This window comes from Pan paniscus, chromosome 3 (assembly GCF_029289425.2).
Source record: "Pan paniscus chromosome 3, NHGRI_mPanPan1-v2.0_pri, whole genome shotgun sequence".
In the NCBI taxonomy this organism is placed as follows: Eukaryota; Metazoa; Chordata; class Mammalia; order Primates; family Hominidae; genus Pan; species Pan paniscus.
This window is the reverse complement of record NC_073252.2, coordinates 1,305,579-1,325,858: the sequence shown is the minus strand read 5'-3', so window position 1 is coordinate 1,325,858 and position 20,280 is coordinate 1,305,579. Positions and strand designations below refer to the sequence as shown.

The following is a 20,280-nucleotide window of genomic DNA, read 5'->3' as shown; positions in this document are numbered from 1 at the left end:
CGGGTACAGACCCGCCTCTTGGGAGAACCTGCGTCTGTGGCCGGGACGAAGGGGACACAGGTGCTAGAGGGTGCGGGCCGAGGCCTCCTCTTCTCCAGACCTCGGAGCTCGCCCACCCGCGGGAGGGTCTCTGGGAATAAACTCGGGTCCGGTCTCAAAGCCCTGTCGGCCGGGCTTCTTCCCACGGGTGGGAGGCAAGGATGAAAGGTCTCCTTTCCCAGTAAATGGACTCCAATGTAAAACGGCTGATTTAAAGACAAAACTAAGGAAGTAAGCGTGTGACACAAGACTGGCCAGGGGTTCAGGCGGGAGGGGGGTTCAGGCGGGAGGGGGGTTCAGGAGGGAGGGGGGTTCAGGAGGGAGGGGGGTTCAGGCGGGAGAGGGGTTCAGGCGGGAGAGGGGTTCAGGCGGGAGGGGGGTTCAGGAGGGAGGGGGGTTCAGGCAGGTCCCAGTTGCTGGGGCCCCCACGCCCCCTGTCCTGCGTGGGCCAAGCGGGGAAGGAAGGAGGTGTTGGCGCGCACAGGCTCGGGGTAGAATGGGCTACCCACTCTTTCTGGCCAGCAAGGCCCCTGGACCCCCTGGGCACTCAGCCTTTGGGCCTGGCCACAGGACAGCACCAGCCACTGCCTCAATGCTCAGAGAAACTGAGGCAGAGACACGTGGGAGGGGGCAGATCAGGCCCCAAGGATCCTACAGTGATGACCTCACCTGCTTTAGACACCCAGCCTAGGTGGGGACTAAAAGGGCGTAAGGCCCAATGCCTGCAGAAGACCTGAGGCCAGGCCCCTGCAGTGCGGCTGAGGCTGTTACTGAACTATGCTCACTTGCCTAAAACCTCACCACGGGTCCCCATAAGCCAGCCTCTGGAAACCTCCACCACCTTTCCTGAGGGGGGAAGGGCCACCTCCCACTCCAGGTTTTTCTGTGGCCCCAGGTGGCACTGCCCACCCCACCCTGCATGCAGGCACCAGGTGCCCCACCCCTGCTGTAGCACCCAGGTCCTCCCTGCCTCCTTTAGGGAGACCTTGAGGGAACAACCCCAGCCCCCTGGGTCTCCCCAGTTCTCCAACAACCCTGCTGGTGGCTGCACCCAGAGGGGCCCTTATCTGTCCCAGGGAGGGACCTGAGGCCCTGCGTGACTGCCTTACCCTACCCACTGGCCAACCGCTTCTTACAGCACAGCTCCCAACTGCTGAGCAAACAGCTGCTTCCCAGGGACCACTGGGGCCCAGGTTGGGCTGGGGCTCAGACTCTGGAGGACAGGGCAGGGGCTTCGAGGAGAAATCAGACTTGGAGAGGGCATCCCAGGTGGAGGCTATGGGCGTACGAGACCCTGGAGCCTGTTCAGCTCTGCCCGAATCTCACACTCAGGGGTACGAGACCCCGGAGCGTTCAGCCCTGCCCGCATCTCACACTCGGGTACGAGACCCCGGAGCGTTCAGCCCTGCCCGCATCTCACACTCGGGGGTACAAGACCCCAGAGCGTTCAGCCCTGCCCGCATCTCACACTCGGGGGTACGAGACCCCGGAGCGTTCAGCCCTGCCCGCATCTCACACTCGGGGGTACGAGACCCCGGAGCGTTCAGCCCTGCCCGCATCTCACACTCGGGGGTACGAGACCCTGGAGCATTCAGCCCTGTCCACATCTCACACTTAGGGTGTCTCCTACTCTCTGGCCACCCCAACTACATTCCACTCCCATTTCACCTCCAAATGGGGGCACTGCAGCCCAGTCTTCCCTGGGCTCACCCAGGGCTGTGGGGAACTAGCAGCGCTTGGCAGACGGCTTCCACGAGGAGGTACCTTTGGTGGGGTGAGTGTCCAGGGTCTCCTCCCTCCGGGGCTGTGCCCCATCAATGTCAGTGTCCTCGTCTTGGGGGAATGGAGCCCCGGCACATCAGCTGGTTCTGGGAGACCCTCGGCTTCAATCCCACATGGACAGGAGAAGTAGAGCCTGTGGCTTCTGTTCCCAGGACAGAGTCAGGCTGCCCAAGGTGCCAGGGCCGGGTTGGCCTTCCAGCCCCACCTGAGGGACCCACGGCAGCCTCCTGGCCTCCCTTGGGATGGGAGAGCACTGAGGGCCGCAGCCCCTCGTTACACTCACCCTCCGGCCACAGGTGCCCCGTGCAGGCTCCCACCCAGTACTCACTGTCAAAGTCGGGGGGACCTGAGGCTCCCGAGGAATTTTTTTTTTTTTTTTTTTTTTGAGACAGAACTGGCCGGGCACGGTGGCTCACGCCTGCAATCCCAGCACTTTGGGAGGCCGAGGCGGGTGGATCACAAGGTCAGGAGTTCAAGACTAGCCTGACCAACATAGTGAAACCCCGTCTCTACTAAAAATACAAAAATTAGCCGGGCGTGGTGGCGCACGCCTGTACTCCCAACTACTCAGGCGGCTGAGGCAGGAGAATCGCTTGAACCCGGGAGGCAGAGGCTGCAGTGAGCCGAGATTGTGCCACTGCACTCCAGCCTGGGCAACAGAGCGAGACTCCATCTCAAAAAAAAAAAAAAAAAAGACTTGTAGGCTGGAGTGAAGTGCTACAATCATACCTCACTGCAGCCTGGACCTCCAGGGCTCAAGCAATCCTCCTACCTTAGCTTCCCAAAGTGCTGGGCCAATGACAGCGTTTGTTTTTCAGACAGGCTCTTGCTCTGTGGCCTAGGATAGGGTGCAGTGGCGCAATCATACCTCATGGCAGCCTCAAACTCCTGGGCTCAAGCCATGCTCCCGCCTGAGCCGCTTGAGTAGCTGGGATACAGGCACACACCAGCACACCCAGCTAATTTTTTACTTTTAATTTTTGTAAAGGTTGGGGGGCGGGGGGCGGCCGGGTGCAGTGGCTCGAGCCTGTAATCCCAGCACTTTGGGAGGCCGAGGTGGGTGGATCACGAGGTCAGGAGATCGAGACCATCCTGGCTAACACGGTGAAACCCCGTCTCTACTAAAAATACAAAAAATCAGCCGGGCGTGGTGGCAGGTGCCTATAGTCCCAGCTACTCGGGAGGCTGAGGCAGGAGAATCACTTGAACCCGGGAGACAGAGCTTGCAGTGAGCCGAGATCATGCCACTGTACTCCAGCCTGGGCAACAGAGCGAAACTCCATCTCAAAAAAAAAAAAAAAAAATTAGCCGGGCGCGGTGGCAGGCGCCTGTAGTCCCAGCTACTCAGGAGGCTGAGGCAGGAGAATGGCGTGAACCCAGGAGGCGGAGCTTCCCGTGAGCCGAGATCACACCACTGCATTCCAGCCTGGGTGACAGAGCAAGACTCCGCCTCAAAAAAAAAAAAAAAAAAAAAGAAAAGGTTGGGGGCGTCTCACTATGTTGACCAGGCTGGTCTTGAACTGCTGGCCTTAAGCGATCCTCCTGTCTAGGCCTCCCAAAGTGTTGGAATTACAGGAATGAACCATCGTGCCTGGCTAATAATTCCTTTTAAAAAGCAGCTTACCCTTATTTTCACGTGTGGACCTAATTTAGTTCACTTAAAAAAATCATTTATCTTCACCCCAGCCCTATGAGGCAGGCACTGCCGGTCCCGGTCTGTGGTAGAGGGGAGGGCAGAGGAGCCGTGAGGGTGACCAGGCGCTGTGGGTCGGTGCCGGGTCCAGTCAGACCAGGACTCCTGGCCACTCACGGCACCTTGACCCCGGCAGCCCTCGCCCTGGGCGGTGAGCACCACACACAGGGCTTACGCGAGCACACACGCATATGCACACACCGGTAGCCTTGGGCTGAGCCGGCTGTCAGCCTCTGCCCTGCTCCAGCTTGGACCAGGCTGGCTCCTTGCAGGACCAGGAGGGTGTCCAGCGACTGGACACAGAGACCAAGCCTCCCTCAGCCCCGCCTGGGTTTGAAGGCTGCTGCACTGGACCCCAGACCCCAGAGCTGAAGGTTTGCCTGTGCTCAGCCCCTAAGCCCTCCCGGCAGGGCCGCAGAGCCACAGCTGCAGCCGCTCCTGGGAGGCTGGGAGCTCCTCAGAGGCCCACACAGCTCTAACTACTACAAGCCCCTGATTACAGTTCAACTCCCGGATCAGCCGATCAGGTAACATGGCTGGAGAAACCCGTGACTCAGCAATCTGTAGGTAAATAATTGAACTACAGAGTCCAGGGCACAGACCACTGCCCGCAGGTTGGCGCCAGAGCCACCACCCCCACTCTCCCCGCTGCTCACGGGAGCCAGAGGGCCCTGCGGTCCTCGGTGGTCTTGCCAGCCCCTCGCCATCCCAGGGCCCTCCGCGCCTGTGAGGACTCCCTCAGGTAAGAACCATCCTGGGCCCAGATCTCAGCTGCAGCAGAGGGGGGCGTGGGAGCCGAGGCCAGAAATGCCCTGGACTCGTGGTTTCTTAGGGGCACCCTCAGGCTCAAGGCAGGTGGCCCTACTGTCCCCATTCCACACACCTGGACCCCAGGGGCTTGGGGTGGGCTTCAGGGCATCCAGGGACCCAGTGTGGTGGGGCCTTCCAGGGAAGGGGACACAACTCTTGCAATGTTGCCTGAGGGCCAGGACCCCCGCTCTGTGCCCCAGGGGTGCTGTGCCCAGCCTGCATGTGTCAACCTACCAGGCTGGGCTCACTGCCCCAACACATCTGCCAGGAGACTGGAGCTCCCACACCCTGGGCCAGCGTGCAAACAGCAGGCTCAGCCCAGGCTCCAGGGTGTCCTGGGCACCTGGTGTCCTGGGAGCGAAGTCTTTGCCTAACGTCGCTGAGAAGAATGTTTAAAGTGAAAGTACATTGGAGTCTGCAAACAGGACAGACCCAAGGCCTCACGTGGGACCAGTCAGGCCTCTAAGCACCGCCTCCCTAACGCCACGGTGTTTTCCGAGATCAAGGGAAAGGTCAGGTGCCCTTCCGGCTCTGCCGGCCCAGGGTGGCTGTGTGCAGCGGGCTGGGCCCTCTCGGTGCTGCCTCGGGGCAGTGTGTCATGGCCGTTCCACAGTGAGCTGGTGCAGCCTGGGAAAAAGGGCGCCTCATGTCCCAGAACTGTCTGGGCAGGGGAGACAGACGCCAGTCACCCTCCTCCCCTCCCAGCTGGCCCTGATGGGGCCCCCGTCCAGGCATATTCTCAGAATTCTGTCCCAAGTCCAGGCGGATGGGCTAGGCTAGTGTCTGAGTGCTGCTCCCCCAGCAGACTTGGGGTCCCAGTACCCACAAAGCTTGGCAGGGACATAGGAGGCCTCTTCCTGAGACTTCCGCCAGCCCCAGGACCCACAGGACAGGTGACAGAGGGGTGGGTGGAGGTGTCTCCAGGAGAGCAGGCGATGGTTTGGATGGGGGAGGGAGGGCTCTGGTGTGGGCATGGGGTGGACAGCAGGACCATTCGCCAACCTGGGGAGCCAGGGAGGTGGACACGGAGCAGCTGGACTCAGGCTTGCCTGCACCTGTGTCCAGTGACTGTGACATTCTGACGCGAGGCACGTGTGCGTGGTGGCAGCCCAGCCTGTTCCTGCCCCGTTGGGGAGGTGAGCTTCAGGAGGCTACAGGGTGGTTTTCAGCCAGGAACCGCAGAGCCAATAGGCCGGAGCTGAGCCTGGACAGGGTGCCGCCACGCCGCCCCTCAGCACTGCTGGCCTCAGCACACCCCGTGGCATGGGCTTGGTGTCATCATCCCATCTCACCCCATGATGGATTCTGGATCCAGCAGGGCCCAGCGTCCATCCATACCGGGCAGGGGGCTGGGGCCCGCGCTGCCGGGAGAAGGCCCAGCACCAATCCCCGGCCCTGGGTGGGCGAGGGGTCCGCCCCAAGGGGCCCGTTGCTGCCGGGGACCTTGTCGTTTGGCCCTGGATCCGGGGGCTCCTGTGACCATGCCCTCTTCTCGGCCGCAGGTCGGCCACGGGACCTGACGCAGCAGGATGGACGAGTTCCCTGAGCCTCTGCAGCAGGGCAGAGGGCCGGTGCCGGTCCGACGGCAGCGCCCAGCACCCCGGGGTCTGCGTGAGATGCTGAAGGCCAGGCTGTGGCGCAGCTGCTCGTGCAGTGTGCTGTGCGCCCGGGCGCTGGTGCAGGACCTGCTCCCCGCCACGCGCTGGCTGCGTCAGTACCGCCCGCGGGAGTACCTGGCAGGCGACATCATGTCTGGGCTGGTCATCGGCATCATCCTGGTGCCGCAGGCCATCGCCTACTCATTGCTGGCCGGGCTGCAGCCCATCTACAGCCTCTATACGTCCTTCTTCGCCAATCTCATCTACTTCCTCATGGGCACCTCACGGCATGTCTCCGTGGGCATCTTCAGCCTGCTTTGCCTCATGGTGGGGCAGGTGGTGGACCGGGAGCTCCAGCTGGCCGGCTTTGACCCCTCCCAGGACGGCCTGCAGCCCGGAGCCAACAGCAGCACCCTCAACGGCTCGGCTGCCATGCTGGACTGCGGGCGTGACTGCTACGCCATCCGCGTCGCCACCGCCCTCACGCTGATGACCGGGCTTTACCAGGTGAGGAGCCCTGCTTGGGCACAGGGAGGGGCCCAGGGCACCCCCCCTTAGGTTTTGGCCATCCACGAGGGCAAGGCTGGGGGCAAGCACAGGGTTGGCAGAGGAGGTGCTGGCCCAAGACAGCAAGGCTTGGGCAGAGCTGGGGCGTGCCGGGGCGAGGCACCGACGCAGAGAGGCTGTGGATGCAGGAGGGGAGGGGCACGGGGAGCCAGTCCGGTGGGCCACGGCCTTGGTGGGGACCAGCAGGCCAGGTGTGGCTGTGGCTCAGTGGTGCCGGACTGAGGCCATGTGGCCTCCCAGGCCTTCTGTCCTAGGTGGAGTGGGGGATGGCCTCCCCACCCCCGAAGGTCTCCTGCCTTGGCCTGTCCACCTTGGCCCCCGTTGGCTCCACATCTGCATGGGGGGCAGTGGGCACCATGTGTAGGAAGCAGGAGGAAGGGGTTGCCTTCTGATACCAGAGGTCTTAATTCTGAAATAAAAGGGGCTGCTGCACATGACAAGGGTTAGATGTGTCTATGGCCAGCTGTGTGCACGTGTGACGCTCACATGGATGTCACAGTTGTCTGCGGGCATGAGCACGCGTGGAACCAGAACTCAGGCCCGTGTGAGGAGTCTGGTTTGGAACACACAGGGCTGCAACACAGAATTGTCAGGTCCTGTGCCGTGACCACCACCCCTCGGGCCATGCCAGGTGCCGGTGAGGGGCACGTGGCTCCCGCCAGGCGCCTGCTGGCCTGACCGCACTCCATCCACAGGTTCTCATGGGCGTCCTCCGGCTGGGCTTTGTGTCCGCCTACCTCTCACAGCCACTGCTCGACGGCTTTGCCATGGGGGCCTCCGTGACCATCCTGACCTCGCAGCTCAAACACCTGCTGGGCGTGCGGATCCCGCGGCACCAGGGGCCCGGCATGGTGGTCCTCACGTGGCTGAGCCTGCTGCGCGGCGCCGGGCAGGCCAACGTGTGCGACGTGGTCACCAGCACGGTGTGCCTGGCGGTGCTGCTAGCCGCGAAGGAGCTCTCAGACCGCTACCGACACCGCCTGAGGGTGCCGCTGCCCACGGAGCTGCTGGTCATCGTGGTGGCCACACTCGTGTCGCACTTCGGGCAGCTCCACGAGCGCTTCGGCTCGAGCGTGGCTGGCGACATCCCCACGGGCTTCATGCCCCCTCGGGTCCCAGAGCCCAGGCTGATGCAGCGCGTGGCCTTGGATGCCATGGCCCTGGCCCTCGTGGGTGCTGCCTTCTCCATCTCGCTGGCGGAGATGTTCGCCCGCAGTCACGGCTACTCTGTGCGTGCCAACCAGGAGCTGCTGGCCGTGGGCTGCTGCAATGTGCTACCCGCCTTCCTCTACTGCTTCGCCACCAGCGCCGCCCTGGCCAAGAGCCTGGTGAAGACAGCCACTGGCTGCCGGACACAGCTGTCCAGCGTGGTCAGCGCCACCGTGGTGCTGCTGGTGCTGCTGGCGCTGGCACCGCTGTTCCACGACCTACAGCGAAGCGTGCTGGCCTGCGTCATCGTGGTCAGCCTGCGGGGGGCCCTGCGCAAGGTGTGGGACCTCCCACGGCTGTGGCGGATGAGCCCGGCCGACGCGCTGGTCTGGGCAGGCACCGCGGCCACCTGTATGCTGGTCAGCACGGAGGCCGGGCTGCTGGCTGGCGTCATCCTCTCGCTGCTCAGCCTGGCCGGCCGCACCCAACGCCCACGCACCGCCCTGCTGGCCCGCATCGGGGACTCAGCCTTCTACGAGGATGCCACAGAGTTCGAGGGCCTCGTCCCTGAGCCCGGCGTGCGGGTGTTCCGCTTTGGGGGGCCGCTGTACTATGCCAACAAGGACTTCTTCCTGCGGTCACTCTACAGCCTCACGGGGCTGGATGCAGGGTGCATGGCTGCCAGGAGGAAGGAGGGGGGCTCAGAGAGGGGGGTCGGTGAGGGAGGCCCTGCCCAGGGCGAGGACCTGGGCCCGGTTAGCACCAGGGCTGCGCTGGTGCCCGCGGCGGCCGGCTTCCACACGGTGGTCATCGACTGCGCCCCGCTGCTGTTCCTAGACGCAGCCGGTGTGAGCACGCTGCAGGACCTGCGCCGAGACTACGGGGCCCTGGGCATCAGCCTGCTGCTAGCCTGCTGCAGCCCGCCTGTGAGAGACATTCTGAGCAGAGGAGGCTTCCTCGGGGAGGGCCCCGGGGACATGGCTGAGGAGGAGCAGCTGTTCCTCAGTGTGCACGATGCCGTGCAGACCGCACGAGCCCGCCACAGGGAGCTGGAGGCCACCGATGCCCATCTGTAGCAGGGCCAGGCCTGCCCAGCAGCCTCTGCTCCCTCCTAGGGACCCACAGCAGACGTCTGCAAGCCACTGCTGAGACCCTTCCCAGGGAGCAGCCACCCAAGAGCTGCACTCTTGTGCCACAGCTGCCCTGGGGAAACCGGGGAACCCCAACTGGGAAAGGAGGCCCTCTGATCACACGCAGGACCCAAACACTCAGAAATCAAGAACCTCTGCCTCCGAGACAGGCTGGCCCACAGTGCTGGCTGGGCCCCAATGCACCGTCCCTCAGCTCAGAAGGGATGGGCCTGGCCTGACGCTCAGGGTTGACATCTTATTTGAACAAGGGTCCCCCACCATCATGCAGCCTCCAAGGTGCCAAGAGGACTCCCTATGCCCAGGCCTGCCCGGTGCCCACCCTGCTGGTAGGAGCCAGCGGCTCTGGCCAAGTGCACAAGGGTCTCTGTGTTTCCAGAAGGCCCCACACACCCAAGTGCCCCTCACACCTCGTGCCTCCCCCTCACAGGGTGGCCACCTGCACCAGCGTCAGGGCCCAGGGTGCTGTGACCGATGAGACCTCAGCTCAGCCCTCAGGTGCAGTGGCCCTACCCAGCCTGGCCAGCAGACACACAGGGATGCTCACAGGTGCACCAGGAGCCAGGTGCGGCGCAGCCAACCCTGAGCCTGCAGGGAGACCTGCAGGAAGCCCACTGTGCCCCATGCAGGGGCTCCCTCCAGCACACAGCCCTCACCCCAGCACAGCCAGCAAGGACACGCTCTCCCCAACAGGGTGCTTCGGCGGGAAGTGGGGGAACAAGGGGTCTTCCGAGCAGCCCCCAGCCCTGCCCCTCCCATCTGTGCCTCTGTAAGGGGCTCTGGGACGCCCAGGCCCTGCCCGCCGCCCACCTGGTGGTGACAAGTTCCAGCAGCCAGTGGGTCCGGACCTGCTTGATGCCGCGGTGAGGGACGGCGCCCACATAGGCGAGGTTGAGCTGCTGGTCCCAGCTGAGGACGTACTGGTCAGCCTGGCTGTGTGGCAGCGGGGGGCTGGGGACAACAAAGGGGCGGCTCAGTCCCGAGCCTCAGCATGGCTGGCAGAGCGGCTGACACACATGTTCAAGCCCAGGACTGCCCGTGCGCGGGATCCAGGCGCTGCGCGTGCGTTCAGTGACTAATAAAATGACCCTTAGGGCCAGGAATGTGGGGAGGTCCCATCTTCATGGGGAACGGCAGCAGCAGTAAGACGAGGGGCCAACGCCAGCCCTGGCCCTGGCCCTGCCAGGAAGGCGGGTACCTCAGCTCTAGGTGGAAGGAATGGGACAGGCAGGCCAGGTCCCGCTGCAGGGCCATCCACTCCCAGGGGAGACTCCTGGTTTACCTCAAAGAGCAGGATCCCGGGCATCCGCCTGGGCTGCAGGGGGCGGCCCCGGCTCACGCCCCGGCGCCCACTCAGGTGGAGGACCCACCCACAAACACGGCGGGGGGCGGGCCCGGGAGAGCCAGGGCCCCAGAGGAGGGAGCTCCGGTCTCTGAAGCTCTCACAGTGCGCAGTCAGGGGGCGCCCGAGCTCTCCCCGTGCGGCCAGGGGGTCCCGGAGGCCGCGGGCGGGGCGCGGAGCGCTCACCAGAAGCCTGTGCTCCTCCAGAAGCGCCGCAGGGGCCACAGCGCGCGGGCCGCGTCCACCTGCACCAGGTGCGGGGCCTCGGCCGGGGCCACCGGGGGCGCGGCCAGGAGCGAGGCCAGGAGCGCCAGCAGCGCGGCGCGGGGGCGCAGGGGACGCATGGCCACGCGTGCTCGGGGACTGCGGGGCTTCGGGCTGCACTGCCGGTTCCGCCTCCGGGTCGCAGTCTGGGCGCGCACCCCATGTGACCGCCGCCGCGGGGCGGGGCCTTGGTGAGGGGGCGATGGCCGGGTGGGAGGGGTTGGGTGGCCTCGGGGAGCCTCGGGGAGCCGGGAGCACGGCAGGGCTTGGAGCCCCGCTTCCTTGCAGGCCTCAGGGGCTGCTCTGAGGACCGATGACTCGGAAAGCGCTCAGAAGAACGCTTCGCCCGTTGGTGCTATGTGAGTTGAGCCATTACTGTCTTGTTTTTCTGTGTTTTTGTGTGTTTTTGAGACAGAGTCTTGCTTTGTCGCCCAGGCTGATGTGCAGTGGCGCGATCTCAGCTCACTGCAACCTCCATCTCCGGGGCTCCAGCGATTTTCTCACCCCAGCTTCCTGAGTAAAGCGTGCGCTTTAGCAGGAAGGAGAATTACCCCAGAAGAGCACACTGGGCCCTCCTTACACTTGGCTTCAGATCCATGGATTCAACCAAGCAGACTGAAAATATTGTTTTAAAGCCAAAGCAATACGAAATAATACATATTTTAAAACAATACAGTGTAACAGCTATTTACAGAGCATTTACATTGTTTTAGGGACTATAAGTAATCTTGATTTAAACTACACAGTAGGATGTGCGTAGGTAATGTGCAAATACTGTGCCATTTTATATCAAGTACTTGAGCACCTGCAAATTTTGGTATCTGGGAGGGTCCTGGAACCAATACCCCGAGGATATCATGGGACAACTGTAGTACACGTGTAGTCCATGTATGCATGTGTGAATCCAAGCAAACATTGTATAAAAATAATAATGGAAAGAACAGGCTGGGTGCGGTGGCTCACACCTGCAATCCCAGCTCTTTGGAATTGCAGGCCAATACGGGAGGATCACTTGAGGCCTGGAGTTTGAAATCGGCCTGGGCGACGTACCAAGACCCCATCTGTACAAAAAAAAAAAATTTAGCCAGATGCGATGGTATATGCCTGTGAGGCCCAGCTACCCATGAAATTGAGGTGGGAGATTGCTTGAGCTTAGGAGTTCAAGGCTGAGGTGAGCCATGATCACACCACTACATTCCAGCCTGGTTGACAAAATGAGACCCCATCTCTAAAAAAAGAAAAGAAAAAAAGAACAGTCTACTAACAAAATGAAAATACTGGACAATAATCCTCTCTCAGTTGGGAGAAGGATAATTAGAGTTGCAGTGTTCTGGGTCTTTTTATTTTGGGGAGAGGGGTTAAAATATTGCTTAACATTAGGTCTTCTTATGTTGAAATTGCATTAAAAGTGATTAGCCATTTAAAAGTGAAATAGTGTGTATATATTCCAAATTAGCAAGGAGGAAAAACATAATACAAAAAAATTCAATAAGAAACTAAAAAGTAAGAAAGGGAGGGAAAGGCGAGAGAAACCATGCAAGTACAGAACTGTCTCCAGGAACAGCGGGGTAAGACCCTCAGTCCAACGACCCAGAGAAAACAACTAAAATGGTGGATAACTCGCTTTAAAAACAATTCCTCAAAGCGTCAGAGAACTGAGAAAAACAGTAAGAAACCACCAGTCCCACACCATGGTGCAGGACACAGCAATGGAAACTGAATTGTTTCAGACCAGCCGCCTCCTGAGAGCCACCGTCAGAACTGGAGAGCGCTGCATGGAACCGTCCAGGGCACTGGGAGCTCTGAGGAGCCTCTGAGGCCGCGGGGCTCTGCAGGGACAAGCCGGGAGGGGGCGGGGCCCGCTTTGGGGCGGCGACTCCACACCCCTGCAGCGTATCCCAGCCACACAAGACATGGCGACACGCTGCTGCGTTCGTTCCTCACACTGTGGCCACAGGACAGAAGTCGAGGCTCAGGCGGGGGGCCTGGTAAAGACTTTGGGTTTTTCTTGGGACCCCAAAGTTCTATCCCCTAAAAGCAAAGGTAAACCAGCAACATAATTGTCTTTGCGGGGACTGAAGCCAGCCTTAAATCACCTCAAGCCCTGAGAGAATTAAGGTGAGCCGCTCACCGGGACACCTGTGGACAGAAAAGTACACCTTCCCTGGAGGAAGGTAAAACAAAACAAAAACAGACAGAAGTCCTCACTGCACGGTGCTGGAATGGATCCGGGTCGGGAAAAATTATTACAAAGTGCATGATGGGGACATTCACAATTTGGAATATGCCTTGTATATTGTGCAACAAAATTCTACCAATGATAAACTCCAGAATTTTTTTTTTTGTTTTTTGTTTTTTTAAACGAAGTCTCACTCTGTTGTCCAGGCTGGAGTGCAGTGGTGCGATCTCAGCTCATTGCAACCTCTGCCTCAGCCTCCTGAGTAGCTGGGATTACAGGCATGAGCCACCACGCCCAGCCAATTTTTGTATTTTCAGTAGAGACAGCATTTTACCATCTTGGTCAGGCTGGTCTCGACCTCCTGACCTCGAATGATCCATCTGCCTCGGCCTCCCAAAGTGCTGGGATTATAGGCATGAGCCACCGCGCCGGGTCAAACTCCAGAATTATTAAACGACTCAATGATTGCATCACGGTTGTGAATGGAGATTTTTTGTTCATTTGTGATCCATGCTGAAGGGTTTAGAGGTGAAGAATCAATAGATTTGTAACCAAAGTTGCTCTGGAAATTAAAGCAAAACGATAAATTTAGATTACATACAGAGACTGAGATAAAAGCAAAGGTAGCAAAATATTAACAGTTGGTGAACCTGGGTGAAAACTATGTACTGTTATTGCAACTTTTCTGTGAGTTTGAAATTTTTCAAAATGAAAACATTGAAAAAAATATTAAAACCTCATGAAACTTAGTAAAAATTTATTGAATGATACACTTGAACTTGCTTCATTTTATTGTATGTAAATCATATCTCAGTAAAGGTGATAACGAATTGGTTTAACAGCAAATTAAATCCAACTAGGCTGAGCAAGGTGGCTCATGCCTGTAACCCCAGCACTTTGGGAGGCTGAGGCGGGCAGATCACCTGAGGTCAGGAGTTCGAGACCAGCCTGGCCAACATGGTGAAACCCTGTCTCTACCAAAAATACAAAAATTAGCCGGGCGTGGTGGCATGCATCTGTAATCCCAGCTACTCAGGAGGCTGAGGCAGGAGAATTGCTTTAACCTGGGAGGCAGAGGCTGCAGTGAACCAAGATCATGTCACTGCACTCCAGCCTGGGCAACAGAGTGAGACCCTGTTTCAAAAAGAAAAGACAAAATTAAATGGTGTTCTTCAAGTAGAAGGAATGATGTCCCAAATCCCAGCTCAGAGGTGCAGAGGAAGAAGTGAAGAGTGCGGGGGGAAGGGAAAACCTCCCCTGCCTTTCTGAAGTTTCACTAAAAGGGTACACAGATTTCTTGGATTGTAGTTTTATGTGACACAGCAGCTTTCAGAGCAAAGACCTAAAGGCGCAGGGGAAACCACATTTTTATACTCAGGTTCTGTGAATCTAGAAATAGGATTGGACGAAAGGTTAAGACCTGACAGGCTAACAGACTCCCGGGGGAGCCCAGCGAGGCCCGTCTGCTTCGGTTCCTGGAGGCCTCTCTCTGCAGCTCTCCTTCCTGCTGGGTGGGGGCACAACGCCCCGGAATAGGGGTCTGACCACATACAGTCAAACAAGACAGGCCAGAGAATTCCTTTATGGCCAGTTTTTACACAGAAAGACAGAGAAAAGTTATTAGAGTCATACTTTTAGGTTTATGGCTGGCTTTGGGGAAAAGGGGCTTAGGTTTCTACGACCTGCCTGGGACAATGAGGGGCCAGAGACAGGAGGCAGGAGAAGGCCTGGCTTCCAAGGCCTTCACTCCGGGTGTCATTTTCTGAGCCCCAACAAAAGCAACAGAAACGGTATATTGTGTATAAACCTAATGAAACGTAACCACATAAAACAATCATGTTACAGGGTTTCACATATTTCTGGGGAATTAGGATTTACAGCAAGAGTGGCACAGGTGCTGTGTGGGAAAAGTGAAGTGAGAGGGGAGAAAAGCCTCCCGAAGATGCCCTCTGTCCTGTCCAGGCCCGCGCCTGTCGCCTCACGTGCGAGCGCCTGCAGGCATGGTTCCGTGAAGCATCCAAGACGTAGAGATGATTCTAGTTATCCGAGCGGGCCCTGAGTGTAATCCCAGTGTTCCTATACAGGGGAGACGGACGGGGGTTTGACACAGAGGAGGCTGTAACGGCCTCAGGAGAGATTGAAAGATTGTTCTAAAATGTGTCCCCAGGGTTTGTTTCAGTGAGGTGTGGGCAGACACACGGACCCGGCCACGACAGGCCAGGAGGAAGGCCCTGCTGTGTGTAGAGACGTGTGCGATTCCGATTTAGATTTTGGGGCTCTGTGAGGCAAGAGATTCACACAGGTCTCTACCCTGCAGGGGACACCTTTTGGGCAATGGCCCAGTGGCTTATAATAAACATGGGGAAGAAGCCATTGGTCGGCGGAGGCCCTCAGGGCTGAGACCACGCCTGGCACGTTGCTTCCAGGTCCGCCTTTCACTGGGAGCGTCCGGGCAGGGGTGGAGCAGCAGCCGTCCACCGGGCTCCCCAGCAGTGTGGCCAGCAGCACCGTACCCTCACGCATGCACCCATTTCTCTTCGCTCAGAGGGTCCCACAGGGCTTGCCAGGCAGCCCAGGGGTTTACGGGAGGTGACCTCCTCCCACACTTGGCATCCGGCAAGTCACCGAGGACAGGGGAAGCCGCCCCCTCCCACAGATGGAAGACAGCAAGGGGCAGCTTTGCCTCCATCCTGCCTAGAGAGGCCTCTCTGAGGCCAAGCTGAGCTTGTGGGGTGCTTGTCCTGTGACCCAGTGCATACAGGCAGCTGGGGATGGGGCCAGAGGCTCAGGGTCTGTGACAGCCTCTGTCCCAGGAGAGCCTGGGGTCAGCCAGTCACTTGTGGTTTTAAGAGTGGACGGCACTGGGCCGGGCGCGCTGGCTCACGCCTGTAATCCCAGCACTTTGGGAGGCCGAGACGGGCGGATCACGAGGTCAGGAGATAGAGACCATCCTGGCTAACACGGTGAAAACTCGTCTCTACTAAAAATACAAAAAATTAGCCGGGTGTGGTGGTGGGTGCCTGTAGTCCCAGCTACTCGGGAGGCTGAGGCAGGAGAATGGCGTGAACCCGGGAAGTGCACCGAGCTTGCAGCAAGCTGAGATCGCGCCACTGCACTCCAGCCTGGGCAACAGAGTGAGACTCCGTCTCAAAAAGAAAAAAAAAGAGTGGACGGCACAAGGCCAGGTTCTTGCTGGTTCTTGCATCAGAAGCCGCTGGGCAGCTTACGGCTGTCAGGAGTGGCTGAGAGACGCCAGCCGGCTAAGAAGAGGCTGCCAGTGCCTCTACAGTGGAGTCTCTGAGAGCACTAACGAGAGTGCCTGCAGATTTTAATGCATTTTGTTTTTAGACGGGGTCTTGCTCTGTCCCCTAGGCTGGAGTGCAGTGGCACGATCACGGCTCACTACAGCCTCGACCTCCCAGGCTCAAGCAGGCCTCCCACCTCAGTCTCCTGAGTACCTGGGACTGCAGGCAGCACACGCCTGGCTAATGATTGATTGATTGATTGTAGATAGGGTCCCTCTCTGTTGTCCGGGCTGAGGGTCCCTCTGTGTTGCCCGGGCTGGTTTAGAACTCCTGACCTCAAGTGATCCTCCCACCTCAGCCTCCCAAAGTGCTGGGATTACAGGCGTGAGCCACCACGCCTGGCTGGTTTTCATCTGGACGTAAAATTTGGAAACGAGGAATATGTCGCCGCCAGAACCCAAAAAGAACGAAAAGATACTGGACTGCGTGTCAGTAGGAGGGTGCTCTCCACGCGCGTGGGCCCGCGCCTCTGAAGGAGGCCTGGTCTGTGGAGGTCCCGGCGCAGCCTGGAAAAGGTGGGCTGTGTCCTTGGAGGTGGCGGTGAACTGCGGCTTCCAGGTGGCTGAAACGGGCCCTGAGTGGAGCAGAGGCCGTGTCTGGGTGACGTGACGCACGCTGGCCGGTTGCTGACTGGGGAGTCGCTGGTTGAGACCCTGCTGGGTTTCAGGGTGTGGGGCCTAAGGGGTGGCGGCAGCCTCGAGATTGTGAAAACCCACCGTGAGGCACCCGTTATTTTTTCCTGGTAAAAGAACAGGCAAAATTAGGCCTTTGTTTTCTCTGCTTGTATCTAGGCAGTTACTGTTTTTTCCTTTCTCCCCACCCCCATCCCTTCTTTCTGTTTAGGCTTTCATCTGCCCTAAACCCTGGTTTTTAGTTTCTGTCTCTGGCTGGTAAGAGGGAAGGAGGGGAGGGAAGCTGCCCCCCAGGATGGCCCGTCTGCGTAATCCTTCCTTCTTTCTTTTTTTTCTTAAACAAAATCTTGGTTTTCGTCTTAAAAATCTGGCTTATATCTCAAGGTGCGTAGAATTTTTTCCTCTTTACTTCCTGTCCATCCTGACTGTATTAACAGCATTTTTTTTTTTTTTTTGAGATGGAGTTTCGCTCTTGTTGCCCGGGCTGGAGTGCAGTGGCGCAATCCTGGCTCACTGCAGCCTCCACCTCTCGGGTTCAAGCGATTCTCCTGCCTCAGCCTCCCAAGTAGATGGGACTACAGGCGCCCGCCACCATTCCTGGCTAATTTTTGTATTTTTAGTAGAGACAGGGTTTCACCATGTTGGCCAGGATGGTCTCGATCTCTTGACCTCAGGTGATCTGCCCACTTCAGCCTCCCAAAGTGCTGGGATTATAGGCGTGAGCCACCGCACCAGGCCTATTTTCTGTATTCTTAATGCACTGGCCTTGGGGGTCTTGATCCTGGAGAGATCACCCCTCCAGAGCCCACAGGTGCCTCCTTGTCACAGTCACACCAAGCCAGTGTCCCTGCCCTCAGTCACCCCAGGGCGAGGTACTGGCCGACCAGGGGCTGCCGAGCCCAGGGCCCAGGGAAGTCGCTCCAACTCCAATCCCGTCCTGATCTCACCTGGCAGTGTCCACCCTGCCTCATTTGCCCTTCCCGCAGAGCCCCCATGAACTGGGGCTCCCTCCACTCCGTGGCCCTGTGTGCCGTGCCCCCTTCTCTTGGGAAATGTAATGTATCTTCTTTGCAGGAAGTTGTCTCCACGTCTGCCACCTTACTGCACCTGACTAAAACTAAGCCCAGGTACAAATTTTAGAACAAAGGTGTGCGGCCTCTGGAAATCAGCTCTGGAAGCTAGAAGGGGCCAGTAGCTTTGCCTCGGGAGGGAGTGTGGCGCTGCCAACACGTGGACCTGCAGAGGGCTTGTGCCAGCCTGGTCCACGTCATGGCACTGGCGCAGCAGGTCCACAGAGTGGGACGGATTCACGGGAAGCTGGTAGATCCCCTTCCAAGGCAGCACACAGTTTTGTAAAAGGTGCTAAGCCAAAATTCCTTAACCACAAGGGCTCCCACCCCGTCTCTGCTTCCTCTCTTGCTGGGCTGGCACTGGAGAGGCAGTGGGCACTTTGGGGCCCGGCAGGGGGACGTTTGGCTGTGGAGACGTCAGCGGGTCAGCGGCCTCCACCATGCCCTTCCCGGCCACTTCCTTCCAGACGTCCTGGGGTAGAAACAGCTTCCAGCAACACCCATGGCAATTAACACAGAGGAGTGACTCGCAGGAACTTCTGGAAGAGGAGGAAAGATCTTGCTGATTTAACAGGAAATGCCGACATCAACGACATCGAGAATGCGGGACCCTCACACCAGCCTCACGAGAAGCCGGTGGATACAGCTCATTCCAGAGGGAGGCTTGGATCAGCACCTGGGGAAAAAAGGCAGCCCCTCAACCTGGCTAGCCTGCAGAGGAGAGAAGCCTGAGCAAGTGTCCTCCAAATTTCACAACAGGCTTTACCATGTGGATGATGTAACCAGTCATCAGTACATTTCTGTAAAGCAAAGCACACTTTAAAAAACCAGCCATGCTAGTGGGCCTGAGGATTACCTTTCGTCTTCCTCTTTCCTCTGTGGAAAATGATATTGCAAAATTGTAAAAAGAGACAGTAAAAAAGTGGATGAAAGGGTATCCTAGCAAGCTGTTATGAATAAAAAATCTCGGTATTTTCTGGATTTTGTGCTGCTTGTGCTATTAGTCAAGTTTTAAAACATGCTTAATTTATTATTTCTTCTTGCATCTAATTTTCTTTTATTCTTTTTATTTATTTATTTATTTTTGAGACAGAGTCTCGCACTGTCCTCCAGGCTGGAGTGCAGTGGCACGATCTTGGCTCACTGCAACCTCCGCCTCCCGGGTTCAAGCAATTCTCCTGCCTCAGCCTCCCAAGTAGCTGGGATTACAGGCGCCCACCAGCACGCCCAGCTAATTTTTTGTATTTTTAGGAGAGACGGGGTTTCACCATGTTGGCCAGGCTGGTCTCGAACTCCTGACCTTGTGATTCGCCTGCCTCGGCCTCCCAAAGTACTGGGATTACAGGTGTGAGCCACCACGCCCGGCCTTATTTTTTTCTTTTTTTGAGACGGAGGTCTTGCTCTGTTACCCAGGCTGGAGTGCAGTGGTGCAATCTCAGCTCACTGCATCCTCCGCCTTCTGGGTTCAAGTGTTTCTTCTGTCTCAGCCTCCCGAGCAGCTAGAATTACAGGCACACACCACCACGCCCGGCTAATTTTTGTATTTTTAGTAGAGACGGGGTTTAGCCATGTTGGCCAGGATAGTCTCCAACTCCTGACCTCAGGCCATCCGCCCGCCTCGGCCTCCCAAACTGTTGGGATTACAAGCGTGAGCCACCGTGCCCGGCCGGCATCTAATTTTATAATAGTTATTTTGCATTTCTTCTTCCTTTTTCATTTTTCTGTCATTTTTTTTTTTGAGATGGAGTTTCGCTCTTGGTTCCCAGGCTGGAGAGCAGTGGCACGATCTCGGCTCACTACAACCTCCGCCTCCCGGGTTCAAGTGATTCTCCTGCCTCAGCCTCCCAAGTAGCTGGGATTACAGGCACTTGCCACCATGCCCGGCTAATTTTGTATTTTTAGCAGACACGGGGTTTCTCCATGTTGGTGAGGCTGGTCTCGAACTCCCGACTGCTGATGGGGATCTATTTAAGAAGAAATGCAGACCGGGCGTGGTGGCTCACGCCTGTAATCCCAACACTTTGGAAGGCCGAGGCAGGCGGATCACGAGGTCAGGAGTTCGAGACCAGCCTGACCAACATGGAGAAACCCCGTCTCTACTAAAATTACAAAAGTAGCCAGGCGTGGAGGCACGTGCCTGTAATCCCAGCTACTCGGGAGGCTGAGGCAGGAGAATTGCTTGAACCTGGGAGGCAGAGGTTGCAGTGAGCGGAGATCGCACCACTGCACTCCAGCCTGGGCAACAAGAGCAAGACTCCGTCTAAAAAAAAAAAAAGACATCCCCATTGGCTTCAGGCTGCCCGAAACCTGTGCAAGCTCCAGCCCTGTGCTTACTTGGTTCTCTGCCTTGTGGCAGAGGTTCCCAGAGCTGTGGGGAAAGCACCCCCAACAAGCAGCTGGACCCACCTCACACGACACCCCCAGATCAGTCTTGGCTGGCTCACAGATGTAAATGTAAAACGTAAAAAGACTCCCCTCCCAATAGGGAAACCTCTTTAAGACCTCAGGGGAGGCAGGTGCTTAAACAGGACATATGCCTTGTGGAAGGGAAGGCTTGGTCAGTCGGATGGCGGGAAAACTAGGACCCCCTAAGAGCCGTTGCACGGAGGGTCTAGGCACATGTGACATGCACCGGCCAGCCCACTTGCTCAGAGATTCTGCATCTGCAAATACACCAGCTTGCTGAATGTGTTTAAGCCCCA

At 58.1% G+C, this 20,280-nt stretch overlaps 2 protein-coding genes and 1 long non-coding RNA gene across 13 annotated transcripts in view; 1 reads left to right on the top strand and 2 right to left on the bottom strand.

Moving 5' to 3' along the window:
* Positions 1 to 10,556, bottom strand: part of IDUA (alpha-L-iduronidase) — an 18,722-nt gene extending 8,166 nt beyond the window's left edge. For 2 of the 8 annotated variants that reach the window (XM_063603640.1, XM_063603639.1), the window contains exon 1: positions 9,597 to 9,732. Coding sequence is in view for 5 of the 8 variants with exons in the window: in XM_034958124.3 (XP_034814015.1) it covers positions 9,597 to 9,737; positions 10,315 to 10,472 (299 nt within the window). In the remaining 3 variants the exon portion in view is untranslated. Of the gene's footprint in view, positions 1 to 9,596; positions 9,738 to 10,314 lie in introns of those variants that run through there. The other 6 variants (XR_010111890.1, XM_034958124.3, XM_063603638.1 and 3 more) reach the window with 6 other exon arrangements.
* Positions 5,328 to 20,280, top strand: SLC26A1 (solute carrier family 26 member 1). 4 transcript variants are annotated; one of them, XM_008963702.5, is made up of 3 exons: positions 5,328 to 5,460; positions 5,827 to 6,429; positions 7,185 to 9,597. In XM_008963702.5, exons 2-3 carry the CDS (start codon positions 5,854 to 5,856, stop codon positions 8,712 to 8,714), a joined length of 2,106 nt encoding a protein of 701 aa, XP_008961950.1. In that variant the 5' UTR covers positions 5,328 to 5,460; positions 5,827 to 5,853; the 3' UTR covers positions 8,715 to 9,597. The 4 variants fall into 4 exon arrangements, 1 of the variants encoding a protein (XP_008961950.1); XR_010111889.1 differs by lacking the exons at positions 5,328 to 5,460; positions 5,827 to 6,429; positions 7,185 to 9,597 and adding exons at positions 10,619 to 10,751; positions 10,828 to 13,341; XR_004670955.3 differs by lacking the exons at positions 5,328 to 5,460; positions 5,827 to 6,429; positions 7,185 to 9,597 and adding exons at positions 10,620 to 10,751; positions 18,046 to 20,280.
* On the bottom strand, positions 13,315 to 18,006 carry LOC134730230 (uncharacterized). The gene is made up of 2 exons (XR_010111891.1): positions 17,906 to 18,006; positions 13,315 to 16,615 (listed from the first exon to the last, which is right to left on the bottom strand). It is a non-coding gene; the product is annotated as an uncharacterized LOC134730230 (long non-coding RNA).